Source organism: Dromaius novaehollandiae, chromosome 2 (assembly GCF_036370855.1).
Source record: "Dromaius novaehollandiae isolate bDroNov1 chromosome 2, bDroNov1.hap1, whole genome shotgun sequence".
Classification (NCBI taxonomy): Eukaryota; Metazoa; Chordata; class Aves; order Casuariiformes; family Dromaiidae; genus Dromaius; species Dromaius novaehollandiae.
The window spans coordinates 28,857,461-28,873,049 of NC_088099.1; the positions used below are offsets into that span (position 1 = coordinate 28,857,461).

General features: G+C 37.2%; 2 protein-coding genes across 7 annotated transcripts in view; one reads left to right on the forward strand and one right to left on the reverse strand.

The window, feature by feature from the left end:
- Positions 1–15,589, forward strand: part of SNRK (SNF related kinase) — a 45,240-nt gene that overhangs the window by 24,725 nt on the left and 4,926 nt on the right. For all 6 annotated transcript variants that reach the window (XM_064506116.1, XM_026098701.2, XM_026098704.2 and 3 more), the window contains 3 exons: positions 7,775–7,916; positions 10,356–10,568; positions 11,707–11,841. In XM_064506116.1, the coding sequence (XP_064362186.1) occupies positions 7,775–7,916; positions 10,356–10,568; positions 11,707–11,841 (490 nt within the window). The remainder of the gene's footprint in view (positions 1–7,774; positions 7,917–10,355; positions 10,569–11,706; positions 11,842–15,589) is intronic.
- The window catches only part of ANO10 (anoctamin 10), a 148,014-nt gene continuing 137,971 nt past the window's right edge, over positions 5,547–15,589 (reverse strand). Inside the window, exon 15 of the transcript XR_010387601.1 lies at positions 5,547–6,747. The gene's annotated coding sequence lies outside the window, so the exon portion shown is untranslated. The remainder of the gene's footprint in view (positions 6,748–15,589) is intronic.

The window sequence follows — 15,589 nt, forward strand, 5'->3', positions numbered from 1 at the left end:
TCTTTAATACTGAAGCTGTAAGCATCCCCTATGCAATGTAAATTCTAACTTTCTGAAATCCGTAGTGCTGATGTTAGGAATAGATCAGGAACTTTAGAAAGGAATAAATGTCTAATGAAATGGTGAAGCTCAGTAGTTAAGCAAATAAATATGGATATCCCTTGTGCAGCGTACAAACTTAAGCATAACAGATGTTTGACTGCTCTGTGCTTGAGACAGGCATAGCATAGGCAGCTAATGACGTAGTTTGGTTTCCATGGCAGTGACTTCATGTTATGTAAGGAAGTTGCGTATACACTGCCCTGGTTGTCATGGTTCTGAGGCTCCTGCTTGAACATTCTTTGCCTGATCAACAGTATTTAATGGCTATAAAAAACATAAAATATTCTCCAGTGCAGTTAGCTGGCTAGTGCTTTTAAATCCTCATCTCTCTTACTTTATTCTTGTTACAACAATGACGTTTTCAAGATACGGGTATCTGATGGAAGGGCTAAATTGTATCTTAATCTTCACTCTGCTTTTGAAGGAGACCTTGATTTTTTTTTCCCCCCCCCCACTGCACCATATAGGAGTGCTATATACCTTCCTTCTGTATACCCTTTTGAAGTTGATTGTTCTCTAGTTTTACAGGCTGTAAATATACTAAATGCATGCTGTACCCTGGCCCGAACTCTGTTTTTGCATCCGTTTTCTGAATAGAGAAAATTAGATGACCCTGAGAGGGGAGGAGAGGAGAGAAGCAAGCAATTCTCCATAGAGCCTTCTATGGCTAATCACTGAGAGGAGTAGAAAAACTTGTAGTTGTATAAAATAATTGCTTAAATGTCCTCTTCTTAAGGTGGATCCCTGTAACCCTTCTTTTCCCTGAGTTCCTGCAGTTCAGATTCTCAAATTTAGAATTAGGACTGGCACCTGAGCTGTATCATGGGAATATAGTTGCAAATGTATACTGCCTGCATAAGCCAGGGAGTCATGCTTACAAAAAGTACTCCTCTATTTGTTCAAGAAATCCAGTATTAAATTTACTGGAGTAGCTAAAAGTTTTGTCTAAAAGTCGATGTTTTGGAACATTGACACAGCACCATAGGTACTATGTTGTCTTAAAATGATATGCCAGAGCTGACGGTGGTGGAGAGACGGATTTCTGCAAAGTCTTTACTGTACTGTACGCAAAAGCATATTTGCATCACACTGCAGCTGAGATGGAAAAAAAAAAAAAAAAGAAAGAAAAAAGCCATCATCCATTTAATAGAGCCCAAAATAGCAGTCTTGGTCTGCATTCAGATCCTGCCCATGTAGCTCTTTCCTCTCCTGTGCGTGTGTGTGTGTGCGCGCACGGGGTGGGGGGAAGGGTGGTTTGTTTGTTTGTTTTGACTCTGGTGCTTGTGCAACCCCTCAATGAACTAGTTCCAGTCAGTGAAAGATTAGAAAATAATTCCCTTCACTTTTCTGGATTAGGATATTGGCAGTGTAGTGGGCTGAACCACCTCAAAAGAGGTCAGACAACCACTGAAGCTAATGGAACAGAAGCAGTAAGAGAAAGATTATGTTTGAGGGCAGTGAAAGGTTAGACAAGCTAAGCTGTCTTCTGAAACGTTGAGCTTTAAGTGGTGTCTTCAGTGTGTAAGATGCAAGAGAGGTGGTTCTTAAGGGCCCCTGGCTGGGAGAACATTTAATTAGAGATAGATGCTTTTTTTTTCTGCTCTTAAATGTATTTCTACAGCTTCTAATAATGTGTGAAAATAGGAACCCGTCTCAGCTAGGCTTTCCCCCTGAGTTGACCCACGCTATCTCAGACTAAGGGCGCACCCTTTTCTAGTGCAGGCAGTCCTTATCATGTGTTTTTGCAAAGGAGCAGAGATCTGAAAAACTTCTGTTTCTTAAAACTTTGATCTCTTTTTCTTCCCCTGGTTATTAGCTGATCTAGTAGGAGATGTTATTTCTTTCTACAAGTCTTGCTTTGATAAGGTGTGTCAGGCTCTTATTTCAGTGCTGCCCCAACAGCTTTTGAATCTGCATACAAAACCGTCTTGTCCAAGTTGGTGCTTTTAACTAAATCAGATGACTAGATCTTGAGTGAGGCTTTCACTCAGTGTTTTTGTTTTTGTTTTTTCTCTTTTTATATCAGGATAAGAGTGCTCTTTGGGACTTTGCAATGAAAGATCAGGGTGCCATTGTCTGCTTGGTTGGTGGAAGTGGTCTCCCCAGCAAAAGGAGCTCTTTCCCTTTTGCTGTACCTACTGTGTGTGCAGAAATCTCCAATAACAGGGTAGGGCACAAGAGTGGGTAGTATGTACTAGTCCAGTGTTGATCAAAGCCCTTCAGTAGTTGTGTGCAAGTCTCTAGGTAATTTTCCTTCAGTTCCTTGGGATCTAGAAGACAGATGGGTTCTCTCCTAATTAACTAGGCAAGAATAATAGAGCAGCTTTGATTACAGTAGCAAAAAACCCAGCATGGTGAAGAAGCTGCCTGCACGTAGCTTTGTGTTTTGTTCGGGGGTATAATAAATTTATTAAGTAAGCACTAGAATAAAATAATTCCTGATTTACCAATTTCTCAGACAGCCACTCTTCAAGAGCTTGAATTTGATCTCTGTCTTGGCCAAATTGGCACTGTTTTGGGAACCATGAGTTTACCAAAATATAATCTGGTTATTATTGCACTAAATGGGAGAACAAAAACCTTCAAAGGGAAGGAAGCATTTTCATTTTTTTCTTTTTTCATTTTCATTTTTTTCAGGGTATTTTCTGAAGTTGATGGAAGAAATATGCAGCTATGAATCTCCTGTAGGGAAAAGTGCAAAACACAAATGCAGTATTGATTTTTGGCATGTATGGAATGGCTTAAAAATTAATAAATCAGTGGAAACATTGACATTTCTAATACATATACTATATAGCCATTTAATTGTTACCTTTTAAAACATTCAGAATAACAGGTGATACTAATTCATTGTGTGGAAAATCTGCCTCAAAGGCTTCAACTTCTAATGCTGGGATCTTGAGTTATGCCAAAGTCTAGCAAGCCCGCATGTTCAAACTTACTTGCATGTTGGGAGCGTAGCTCACCTGTTTAAACCTGGGATAGATATCTACAGATAAATACAACTTTGAACCCTTAAGGTTAGGATTGTTATTTTTCAAACAAACAGGAATTTCCTCTTTTTTTTTAAAAACACTAGTATTACTTATGCCAAGTTATTAAGTAGCTTCAAAACACGCAGAACAAAAATCTCAAAATGTTGTAAAACCTATAGTGATCTGTTGTCTATTCAGGAAGCTTAATTGCAGAGAGATCTGCCAGTAAAACACTATTTTGTCTAGTGTTGTGTATATACTTTTTTGTATTAAAAAAAAAAAGAGTGCCAAAGTAAAATTCTGTGCTGGTTGGAAAGGGAAAGATACTGCTTTTACTGTTCTTATTTTGCTTAAGTTTGCATGTATCGGTTGTCTGAATAATTGTGATAGTTTGAAATATCAGTGAATTACCCAGTTCTTATAAGTGTTTTTACATTGTTCTTGCAGGGTTTGTGTATTTCAAATGAAGTTACTTTGAAAACTTGTTCAGTGTTTCCTGTTTTCTCTCAGTTTTTTTTTACCACTTCCTTCACTGATAAACATCAACTGTGTTTGGTGTGATGAGTTAAATATAATTCTGATTATAGCTGAGTGAGACAGCCCTAAAACAAAGTCTAAAAGAAAAATAATACAGTACTAAAGGCAGCAGTCTGGCCTTTCTGGAAATGATTATGGTGATTTTTTTTTTTTTAAATACCTGTAGGTTTTTTGCCTGAAATGCTGGATGGCTAAGTACAGGAATGAGCTTGGCCATTATACTACTCTCCATTCAGAAAAGAGCATCAGGAAAACTTGGCAAATATCTGTGACCAAAGATCTGTAGGCTGCTCTTGGGTCACTTGTCTGTAGGACAAACGCAGCAGGCAGATGTACTAAGTCAGTTGTGCCTCCCCGGTCCCCCCCCCCCCCCCCCCCCGATTTAAAATCTTTCCCGATTTGCTTTAGATGTGGCTGTAGCAACATGTGCGTTTTCCATTGTGTCTTTACCTTTAACAAGATGACAACTTGCAGGTGGCCAAAAAGTGAGCCACATTAAAGATGTTGCATCATTTGTCAGATTGGTGTATGTGTACGTGTTTTTGTTTTAAGTTATATGTGGAGTTGCAGACAGATGACTGAGTCTAGTTAAACTGCGATGCAGAGAACAGACTAGGGTGTAACACCCTTGATTTGGGGTCCACACCCGAAGTGGCAAGACACAACTCTTGAATGTGTCCTCTTCATACACATGCAGGCATCCAAGCGCTTAGGTCTGCTTCCGTATGTGAGGAGAGACTTGCCATAATATGATTCTGGAGGGCCTGTAAAGATGACCCCAAGATGACATCTGGCTCACAGCATAAGCTCTGCACCAAAATAAGAAGGGAACATGTTCAAGTCATCTGGTGATTTTCTATTTTCAGTTTTAACATGCAGATTAAATTTATTTAGACACACTGTCTCACTGCAATCCTGCTTCCTAGTTATCATTATATTTTTAAGTCTACTCAAGCTGCTAAACGGGATCCTTGAAACTCCCAGCTAAATCATTTTAGTAGCCATGGGTGTAGGTGCAATGAAGTTGAAAATCTCTCTCTAGAGCCACTGCTGCTATAGAAGTAAGGCTGGACTAAAAGCTATGTAATTGTTTTTGCACACTGTTATTTCCTGGCTGCACAAGAGTAAGTCTGCTATGCCATCAAATTAACAAAGTATACATTTGTCAGAGAAAATGTAACATAATTTTTGGCTAGAGTATGTGATAAATGGGATAAAATGTGATTATTGCCACCCTAGTATTCACTGAGAGCATAAAAATATCTAAATAATGTGATAAGCTCAAGCAAAAAGTCTTCAAGCACCATTTTTAGTTTTTAACAAACTTTGCTTTTTCTACATACATATTGCTTTTTAATAACACAGTATGCACTCTACAATGAAATATGGTAGCAGTTTAGTGCATGATTGACACTTCACTGTGATCAAGAGTTTGTCTTCTTTTTTTTCATGCAGTTGTATTAAAAACACTGTTTTTAATCACTGTTAGCAGCTGTTCTCATCTAGAAGGACCTGTGGGTGTGAAGTGAAAAATATAGTAACTAATCAAAGAAAAATGCACTGCATTCTGAGATATGTGCTGAGTAATCACTAATTACCCTTTTATTTGTCAAAACAAGTGATACAGGTTAGTATGTAATTCTGCATTGCATTATATGAAATAAAATTGTTATTTCTTTGGATTTAGATCACTTGGATACCACTTCTGAAAAGTTTTATTATTTTTTATACAAGTAAATGTACACACGCATTTATCAAAATTACTCAGATTTTAGGAAATTTTTAAGACAATATCTGCCATTACAAATCCTTCCAAATTGCAGTATGAGAAAGTGTATGTATACCTAAGAAAAGAAGACAACCATATGGCTAGTGTGTAATATGCTGTGTCGCTTCGTGTGTGTAAATAGAAAATTGCCTCAGGATATTACCTCCTAAAGGAAAAATACTTGCAGGATGTTCAGTATCTACTCAACGCAGTTGAAACGTTTCAAGGACTGCCAGAGTTCCCTACATAGGGTGACTTCGTGGAACTTTAATTGTTGCATTCCTGTGACTTCTGTCCTTTCTTCAGGCCTCCCATGTTCCAAAAGATCAAGCTTAAAACATTTGTTTTCTCCTTCTGCTTAAACTTATATGCTCATTTATAACTGGTGTTAAAGTATTTCATTCCCCTTCACAATATTTTCTGTGACTTGTCTTGAATTTAGCTAATGTATATTGCTTTGTTATAGCAAACGTAATTTGTTTGTAATTATGAATACTATGTGGAATCTTCTAAAATACTTGAAGCTTAAAGGAGATGTGCAGCATTTTATTGTGGGGAGAGTGCTGAAATGTTAAAAACACTGGATAGATAGTATCACAAAATAGATTGCGTAGGCAAAGGTAAAAGTCCCAGGATTGATATCCAAAGGATACAATTGTGAATAAAAAATCATGAATTTGCATGTTTTATGTGCTTGCAAAATGAGTTGTAATCTGTTGCGTGGTGGGAGATAATTCTCCAAACACTCTAGGAAAAAAAATTTTTTTTTTTGATCCTACGTTCCAGAACAGTCAGCTTTCTGGCATCAGGCTGCCAAAGTATTAAAGCACATCACGAATTTTAAGCACGTGAATAGTCCTATTAAGTTTCCAGGCCTACATGAGTCGGTGTGTGGGCTCAAAATGCTCAGTACCTACTGGATTGAGACCCGAAGTCAGCATAACAGAAATCAGATGATTGTCTGAGTTAATAGCATACACTTACTATAAATTAGAGCTCTAAAGAAAATTAGCCTGTAGTTTTCCTGTTTATCTCTCAGCTAAGCTGTACGAATAATGGGTTGTAACTAGCAAAATCAGTAATTGTTCTAGGGATGAATGTGTGTGATTTACATTATTAAATAAAATTGTAGCCATCCTTCAGCTTTAAATGTGTGTTAACTACTTTGCGTAGGCTGCAGAGAGAAGCCGTGGTGGCACGGTGAGCTTGGTGTGGTTCCATGTTGCAAAGCTGTCCCTCCCAGGGCTGGCGTGCTCAGCTTCCTGTGCCCGCTGCGCTCTCCTCTTCGCGCGTGAGGTTTCTGCCTACTCACTTTTACCGGTTCAGCTGTTTGTTTGGTTATGCTGTGTACAGATCTGTGAAATGCTAGGGCAGAAAAACCACAATTGGCAGTGAAATTTTCGTAACATGGAGTAGTATCTTAAGTTTAAGAACATGTCCTTTGACCTAAGCGTATACTTTTTTTAAAGGCAACACTACATATTTCTCAATATTTAAGTTCTCTGTCTAATGCAGTCAGACTTGTGAAATATTTTTTCTGTGTTTTTTGTAAAGATTTGAATTAAATATTAGTTTTTACAATACGTAGAAATGAACATAAATGCTTCACACCCAGTAGTGCTTCTTTTTCATCTTTTGGTGTGTCACTCCATCAGGAAACAAGAAAGCTGTTAAAATGTTTTATACAAGCAGGAATTAGGAGGAAACAAGTAGACTCCTAGAGTCTACTAGAAGCCACTGTTAATTTTGTTAAAGGCTTGATGGATTAAAAGACCCTATTAAATATGTTTCTTCATTACTGTATAAGAAGGTAGTTTTACATAAATAATTTAATTCATTACTTACCATCAGCTCTAGATTTTTGTTTTCTTTAAGCCTGAAGGAACAACATACCTACTTCAGTCTCATTAAAATAAGTGACATTTTTAGAATTTCATGCTTCATAGAGTAACATGTAAATAGTGAGAACAGTTTATTCTTGTCCTTCAGAAAGGAAGATGCTTTGAATACAAATCTCCTTTTTTAATAAGCGATGCCTACCTGCGAGGGGAGGGGTAACGAAGTCTTATATTTGGAACAACCGGATCGTTCTTCAGCTTTGGCTAACACCTTGCTTTCAAAGGTGTTTTGCATCTCAAATTGTTATGCATCCTTTTTTCCATATAGCTTGCAGTCATGTATTTTGATTTTTTTTCCCTTTAAAACTATAAAAACTATCAAACTATGGTACTACTGTATTTTGTATTTCAACGGAATTGCAAATTTCTAAAATAATGCTGATCATCAGACTGCGGTAGTAACTCCAACTTGCATCTTAATAGTACTTTACAGTTTTGATGGTAATTATCTGTGGCTCATCAACAGTTTTAAAACATGCATTATTTATTTACAGATATATGGAGTCTGGGTGTCATCCTTTTTATGTTGGTGTGCGGACAGCCACCGTTTCAAGAAGCAAATGACAGTGAAACTCTGACCATGATAATGGACTGCAAATACACAGTGCCACCTCATGTGTCCAAAGAATGTAAAGAGTAAGTAGAGTACTAAAGAACCTGGAAGCATTCATGGAGGTGGATTCTGATGAGCTGAGAGTTCCCTTATCAGCGTGTGCAATATTCCTTACCCGTTCACAGTACTTTGTCTACTGCTTTTGCTTAGTTAGTATTTCTTACCACCTGGTTTCTTGGGCACTGCTACTACATTGTCTTTATTCTCTGTGTCTGTTCCTACTGAAGTTTAACTCTGTGATATTTTTGGCATTAGGTTTTCCTTATGCATTTGTATGAAAGTTTATTCTGATTTTATGCAATGTATCCTTCTTTTATTTGTCTCAGTTGTCATTTATTTTATAAAAGATTGGAGAAGCTGCTCACCACTGACTGGCTTTGGCCACCACTCTTACTGCACAAGTTACCAGGTGTTGTTGAGGGTTTTTTGTGGCAAGGGTTAGAGACTGATTCTTTTAGATTTCTGCTCAAAACTCAAGAATAACGCAGAAAGTTTTTGCTCATCCCTTACAGAAATTGCAACTCCAAATCAACATTCAAGGCCTTCAAGAGAGAAAAATAATCTCCCTGCAAATACCATATGCCACTTGGGAATCATGACTCATTTTGATGTGTTTTTTTTCTGCAGTGTTCACTGCAGCTTTTTCATTTTTTTTTATATGTTCAGTGTTTGCCATGTGATGGAGATAGGTTATTGAATGAAGTCTTTATTTAAAGGGTCATCCCTTTAAATACATGTCCAAGTTGCATTACTTAGACTATTCTACTGTGTTTGGCTAGATTCCTGAGTCAGTGATAGAGAATCTTGTCATTTGTCAAAATAAAATACCAGGTAGGTATACAAAGGCTTGAAAAATGTTTCTGGTTAGAGCTCTGACTAGGATCCTGTTATTTGAAAACCTGCTATTAATGCTCTCAATAGCTTGAATTGCAGGAAGAGGTTTAAAAGAAAGGTCTTATTGGTGAAGTCTATCAGAATAAATCTTTTCAGATGCTACATACTGTGCTTTCTATTTTTCACACCCTTTCAGTTAATATGCTGGCTAGCACTAATTTGTTTAAAGGTTGAAGTAGTATAGTCTGCTCTCTCTGTGCACCACATTGCCAATGTGTGATCAGTTACTGAAGTCCTCTGTAGACTAGGTTTTCTTAGGGAAAAGACTCTGAGAAGGTCTAAAACTTCCTGCTTTAAGTAAAAGCAGTCCTGGAGGTTTGGGGTGCATAAGCAAGCCTAAGGATGGAGAGAGATGCTGTGCATTTGTGTATTCATGTTACTACAGGAGTAGTTTAAAGGGGGGAAAAAAAAGTCAAATGAAATATATAGTTTGTTCCATTTCTGTCAAAATTTTAATAAAAGCAAAGAAAAACAGTGCTCCCATATTGCTCACAGCTTTTTCTTTTGGAAAAGGCAGAGACTAGAGAGATTTGGTGTAGCCATGGCATCCTTTTCTTTATTATTTTACAAGACTCTGCACTGACTTTCCTTTTTCCTTCCATAAATCTCTTCATACTGGAAAAAAAAAATCCAAACCTTCATGTTACCTTTGTTATTTGTGTTGCATAGTGCAGTTTGTAGCTGCATAGTGTAGTATAGTCAGCAAAATAATTAAAACATTCTATCAAAACTGTCAAACTTTCTTGCTGCGTTTTGGAGCAATAACGTTCCATTGAAACCCTGGCACCAAAACTGTATATCCATGTTCTGTTTACTGTGCAAAGCAATGAAAACAAAACAACAAGCAGAACAAAAACAAAAAACCTCCCCCCAAGAATTTGTCATGATATATGCTGAAACATCACATACAGTTAGCTAATAGAGATGTGCTGTGCTAATCACGTCTTCTTTCTCTGTTTATTTTGGGAATTGGTACACCTTCCTGCTAGCACTTGGAAATGCTTAATGTCAACCCATAAGTAGGTTTGTCACTTCATAATCCTAGATAGACCCTCCGCCCACCCACCTCCCCACCCCACAGTTATAGCAGATCACTGTCCCCATTTGCAGATACTGAATAACCAAATGGCTGATGGCTATTTCATAATAAAATATTTCTACTTCTTCTGCCATTGCATATTCTTGTTCACAACAGCAGTAATACTAAATGATATTTCTATTACTGTACAGATCAGCCTGCAGGCCATCTGTGACAATTGCCATATAATCCTATAGAAAAAAATCAGCAAAACCACAGAAGTCAAGAATCTAGCATATTAAATGAAAATGATAGTGCTTATGATATTTACAATTTTAGTAAGTAAATTATGTTTGTTTCAATTCTGCATTGTCATTTAGGATGTCTGAGAATAGATAATTTCCCATCATATTGTTTACCTTACTTTTACTGCAGGGACTTCTAAAGATCTGTATGATCTAACAGAAAGCAGAAAATTTCTTCCTGTTGTTGCTCTTGCAAAGGCTGTTTTTTAAACATGTGAGTGCATTATTTTTTTTTTAATTCACAGCCTAATTACACGGATGTTGCAGAGAGACCCAAAGCGAAGGGCATCTTTGGAAGAGATTGAAAACCATGCATGGCTCCAAGGAGTTGACCCATCTCCTGCAACCAAGTACAATATTCCTCTTGTGTCATATAAAAATCTGTCTGAGGAAGAACACAACAGTATAATACAGCGCATGGTTCTTGGTGATATAGCAGACCGAGATACAATAGTGGAGTAAGTTACCAATTTTCTATGTGCAGTTTGTTTTGTGTATCTAATATATTTGAATGAAAAGTATCATGAAAACATGGGTGTTTCTGTGTTTGCATACCAAATCCATTCAATTAACAAAATATTACAATGTTGCTCTGTGATGGGAGGAAATAAGTATTATATATTAAATGTTAAGTACGTATTAAGTTTTATATATTAAAACTACTTAAGTAGACACAATCTTAGAAAAAAACTCAAAAAAATGTTTTGGAGCAGTGTTTGATTCATGTGGTAATTTGCCATATTAAACAATTTTAACTGCTTTGAAAACCATGCTTTTACTTATGCTGCGTATCTCTTCAAGAGTTGTCTGGTGTCATGCATATTTAGGGATGATAAATTCTTAGATTTCCATAGTACCTTTCCAGTACACCTGAATCTTTGTAATTTAAAGTATTATTCCTTTTATGTATATAATGTAAAATAGGCATTGTCACTGAGTGAGCTTGCTAGAAAGCTACAGTTTTTCCTAAAAGACTAAAAAATCCAAAATCTCTAAAATAGTCCCCAAACTGAGAGGACAAAAACACTAACTAAAAGAAGCAATCTTAACATGGAAGAAATTTTAATACTTTACCATTTAAAAGAAATAAAAAGCAGTAGTCTAGCTTTTTAAGCTTTTAGCTTTGTAACAGTTGTATCTTCTTTTCTGCTAGAACATCTGAATGATGTGTACTGGCTTACAAATTTAACTTTAGGGTAAACTTAATGTGAGAGTCCTAAAATAGTGTAGGTTTTTCCTCTACCTGTTTCATAAACAAATATCAGTACTTCCTGGTTTTATGTGCCATTGGGAAAGCCTGTTATTGTTGCATAACATTAATGAAATAGAATTTTATCACTTTTCAATAAAGGAAGAATTATTTAATTTCAAATGATATCCTAAAGATATCCTCACCTAACCATAGTGAACTTACTAGACTTGTTGGCTGTTACTTTAATAAGACCAAGAAACGCTTGTCAAAACATCAACAGTACACATTTCTGCTTTCAGGTGCTCTTCCTGCCATGAGAAATATAGTGAGTTGTGTGAGCCGCATGTGCAGTTTTAGAAAGCCATTGATGTATGGCTTGTTTCATGTTTTTGTGCTTTCCGTAGGGCATTGGAAACTAACAAATACAATCACATCACTGCTACTTACTTCTTACTAGCTGAAAGGATTCTGAGAGAAAAGCAAGAGAAAGAAATTCAGACCAGATCTGCAAGTCCTAGCAACATCAAAGCTCAGTTCAGGTGAGAATTTAAATCTCAATATTTTTTCTTTTTTTGTTCTGTTCTGTTTTTAACCTGGCTTAATGAGACGATTATTGAATTGCTCAAGTACTGCCTTTTAAAAATAGTAAAATGATTATTCATTGCCAGTTCTAAGTGTCTTGGAACTGCCGTGGACACTTCAGAAACTGTTCAGAAATCGGTTACCAATAATATTTTCAATTCCTACTGTTTTCAGGAAATGACTAATCAAGTTGAAGGCCGTACCTGAAGTAGTAAATTTTCACACCCGGTAGGAAAGGGCATGTTCATTGACCTTCAGTTCCTCATTAAAATTGCATATGTGGCAAAAATTAGTTTCATAATTCCATAAATGTATCAATGGGGAATCAGTCATATATGAGAAATCAGACACTGACTTTTATGTTAGCATTTAGTTGTTAGCTTTGATTTTAATGTGCTTGAACATTCCCTTGATCAAGCTTGGAGCAAGCATCTTTAAGTTACGGCTTTTTTCCTTTTAATATAGGTTAATATGTCTGTTGTCTAAGGAAAACTGTTCAAATAATGGCTTTAATTTGTTTCATTTACTTTGAAATGACTTCTTGTAATTAAAAGCATGTTGCAATAGAATTTTCAGCTGAAGTCAGATTTTTAGTTTGACAAAAACATTATTAAAAGGCCCTATAGTAAAGTTCCCTGAGATGTACAAAGCTTTAACTTGTCACAAACAATAAAATGAAGGGAGGTGTTCTGGCATGCAGCTAGTACTGATACATTCACCCAGTCTTTTTTCTCTGCAGCCAGTTATCAAAACATCACATGCTTTCAGTTACAACAGCATATGCTTAAAAACAAAAACTAGAAGTTGAAGGATTTCAACCTGTACATTGGATTGGAGAAGAAATTCTGAAGATTTTTTTTTTCTTAGTTCTTGTTTTTAATTTGCTGAGTTAGTGTTAGAGTATGACCAATTTTCTGAGTAGGGATCTGGTGGTGTTAAGAAAATTCTTCATTGCTCGGTATTGACTATGTCTTTAGTGAAGATTGTGGAGGTTGTGCTGAGCCATTTCCATTAATTTTTTTTTTTTTTGGTCCTCTAAACCTCCAGTCTCTGCAAAAGAACTTGCCTTTTAAGCTTTGGTATAATACTGATTGGCAGTGGCTGATATCTTAATGAGAGGGGAATATCAGGTGCTTGTGCTGATGTTTAGAGTTGCTGCCTATCTTCAGTTTTGTTAGTGCATCCATAGAGTGTAGCAGAGAAAAAGATGAAATAGCGTGTTCATTTCAAAGATTTCTTTGTGTACCTTTCATTCAAGGTCATATGTGGAGTCATTTAACAGGAAAGATAGGAGGGACATAAATGTTATGGTATCCCCCTGGTGTATGCCTGTATTTCCTCTAGCCTAATTGATGAAGTGAGGTATTATTACTACAAATGCAATCCGCAAAATATGAATACTTGTTGTAAATTAAGGGCATGCATTTTTTGAAAATCTGGATTTTTTTGCATTTGGATTTTGCAGTTGGAAAAATCTTGCATTTGGAATACATCATCTCTCGTGATTGTTACTTGGGATTTTGGCTGAGAGTTTGGAGGTTTTCAGTGGCTTCTGAATACCATTCAGCTTGCCTAATAATGATTTTTTTGTTTCTCTGAATCGTACAACAGTTACCTGCATCTCTTTCATCTCAAAATGAGATTGCCCCCTGCTTTGTGTCATAGAGTAGACTCTGAAAATTTGTTGCTGCACTTAGAGGGTATTCACTCAGTGGTCATTTCTGTAGGAAACTTTTATGTTGCATAGTTATCAGTGGTTTAAAAAAGTTAGTGTTGCAGGCAACTAAGTGTTTTAATCTACATAAACCTAAATGATCTGGACCTTGGTATTACAGAACTTCTCTCTTGTAGGGTAATACTATAGCCTTTCACTCTGCATGCATCTCCTGTCATTTTATGTAAATCAATCTCTAAAAGAAATCCAAGCAGAGTATCAAATGTGTCTAATAGGAAGACGTGGTTATAAAAGAGATGACTGTACGTGGAAAATCTTGAGTATACCTTCAAATGAAAGTTCTAAAACTCTTCTAAAACTACAAAGTCCTGCTTTTAAATTTTTATTTTTTCTCCACATCAGCATCACTATTTTAGTAAACCAGCTGCTTCAGATATATGAGGAACTAGAACAAACAAGCTTATTGACTCTGAATCTTTGATATCAATTTGTAAAGTTGAATGGAGTAGTTAAGCCTGTGTTGCTAGTATGAATTTTCTTTTCATGACAAGCACATCTGCATAAATTGAGGAACACTTGCACATAATGGTCCCAAGTAGCTTTCAAACTATTTCACTCCTAGACTTCATGATCTCCTAAATTCAAAGTGTTTATCTAGATTGGCCTCATGGAAAAAGACAACAAAGTGATGCATTACTTTGATTTTAAAATTTAGAAGATTAACCTGGAGCTTCCTTTCTCCGCCACCCTCCCCTCAGGCCTATTGGAAATAATAGGAAATAAAGTGTATTTACACTTCATTGTAACAGCCACAGAACTTGGGTTTTGCTAACACACCAGTCTGTTGTTGAAGCACTGTAAACTGTTGAAATGTTTAGATCTTCATTTCTGTCACGTTCCTAGTTAAGTTTCTAATTTAAGTCCTGTTTGTTAAACACTGACAGTTGCTTGTGTTTAAAATACTCAGTTTAGCGTAAGTCATCAGAACATTAGGTCAGTGGTTCCCAGCATTTCCGGAGTCAACTGGGGCCTAATGGAGGCAGCCAGTGTGAGAACCGCAGAGGGACCACAGGCTGCAGAGGGACCACAGGCCGAGGCTCTGCTCCTTGTCCGGACAGTTGGGCCAGAGCTGCCAGCTTGGCGGCCTCCCTTGAGGGCGAGCTGCTCCCTGGAGTGGAGCTGGCGGGGGGCAGTCCAGTGCCAGGAAAGGAGCCTGCACTGTGCCGCCTGGCAAAGGGACAGGGAATCCGCTATGGGCACCCAGAGACCAGCCAGCTGCTCTGTGGGGCAAGTCAGATCCTACTATTACAGCCATCGTTGCCTCTTTGCATACCGCCAGCTTGTTAACCAAAACAGAAGCTAGCACTCCAAACCAAAGCCTGCATGTTAGGCTTGGTGAGTTTAATGTTGACTTTATTAAAGTACTCCTCTTCAAAGCTGATTTAATTGGGAAGATAGTTGTGAACTGTGTTGCCCATAGACAGGCATCTCTCACCTCAGGATCCTTTTCTGTCCTGCAGTTACAGAGGAGGGAGCCTTGGGCAAATGCAGTCCTAATGCAGGTGCTTCAGTTAAGTGTTTAAAGTTAAGTAGAACACATTTAGAATAAAAGCAGCAAAGGGTTCTCTGAGCTTCCCTTGGTTCTCCAGAGCTCAGGGAGTTTGCATGATCCTCTGTAGCCAGACTGTGCAAGCAAATGTCCAGGGTCACACTCTCCAAGTATGCAACACTCGCTGCTTCCCCTCCTATGTTCCTGCTGCACCTTGGTTCTAAACAGGGCTAGAGTTGTGCAGTACCACCCCCTCTCCTTTTTTTAATTTTTTTTTGGCACACTCTCAAAATACATCTGAGAATTTCTTGAAATATGTTATCTTTGTGCAATTGGAAATCTCCTATAGTTGTAACTTTCCTTCTATGACAACTTTTCATACAGTATATTAGAATGTTTTAATTATGTGATTGGCAAACTTTTTTAAACTTAAAGGTAATTCTTAATTTGAATGGTTAGAAGAATTTTCTTGTTCTGTACA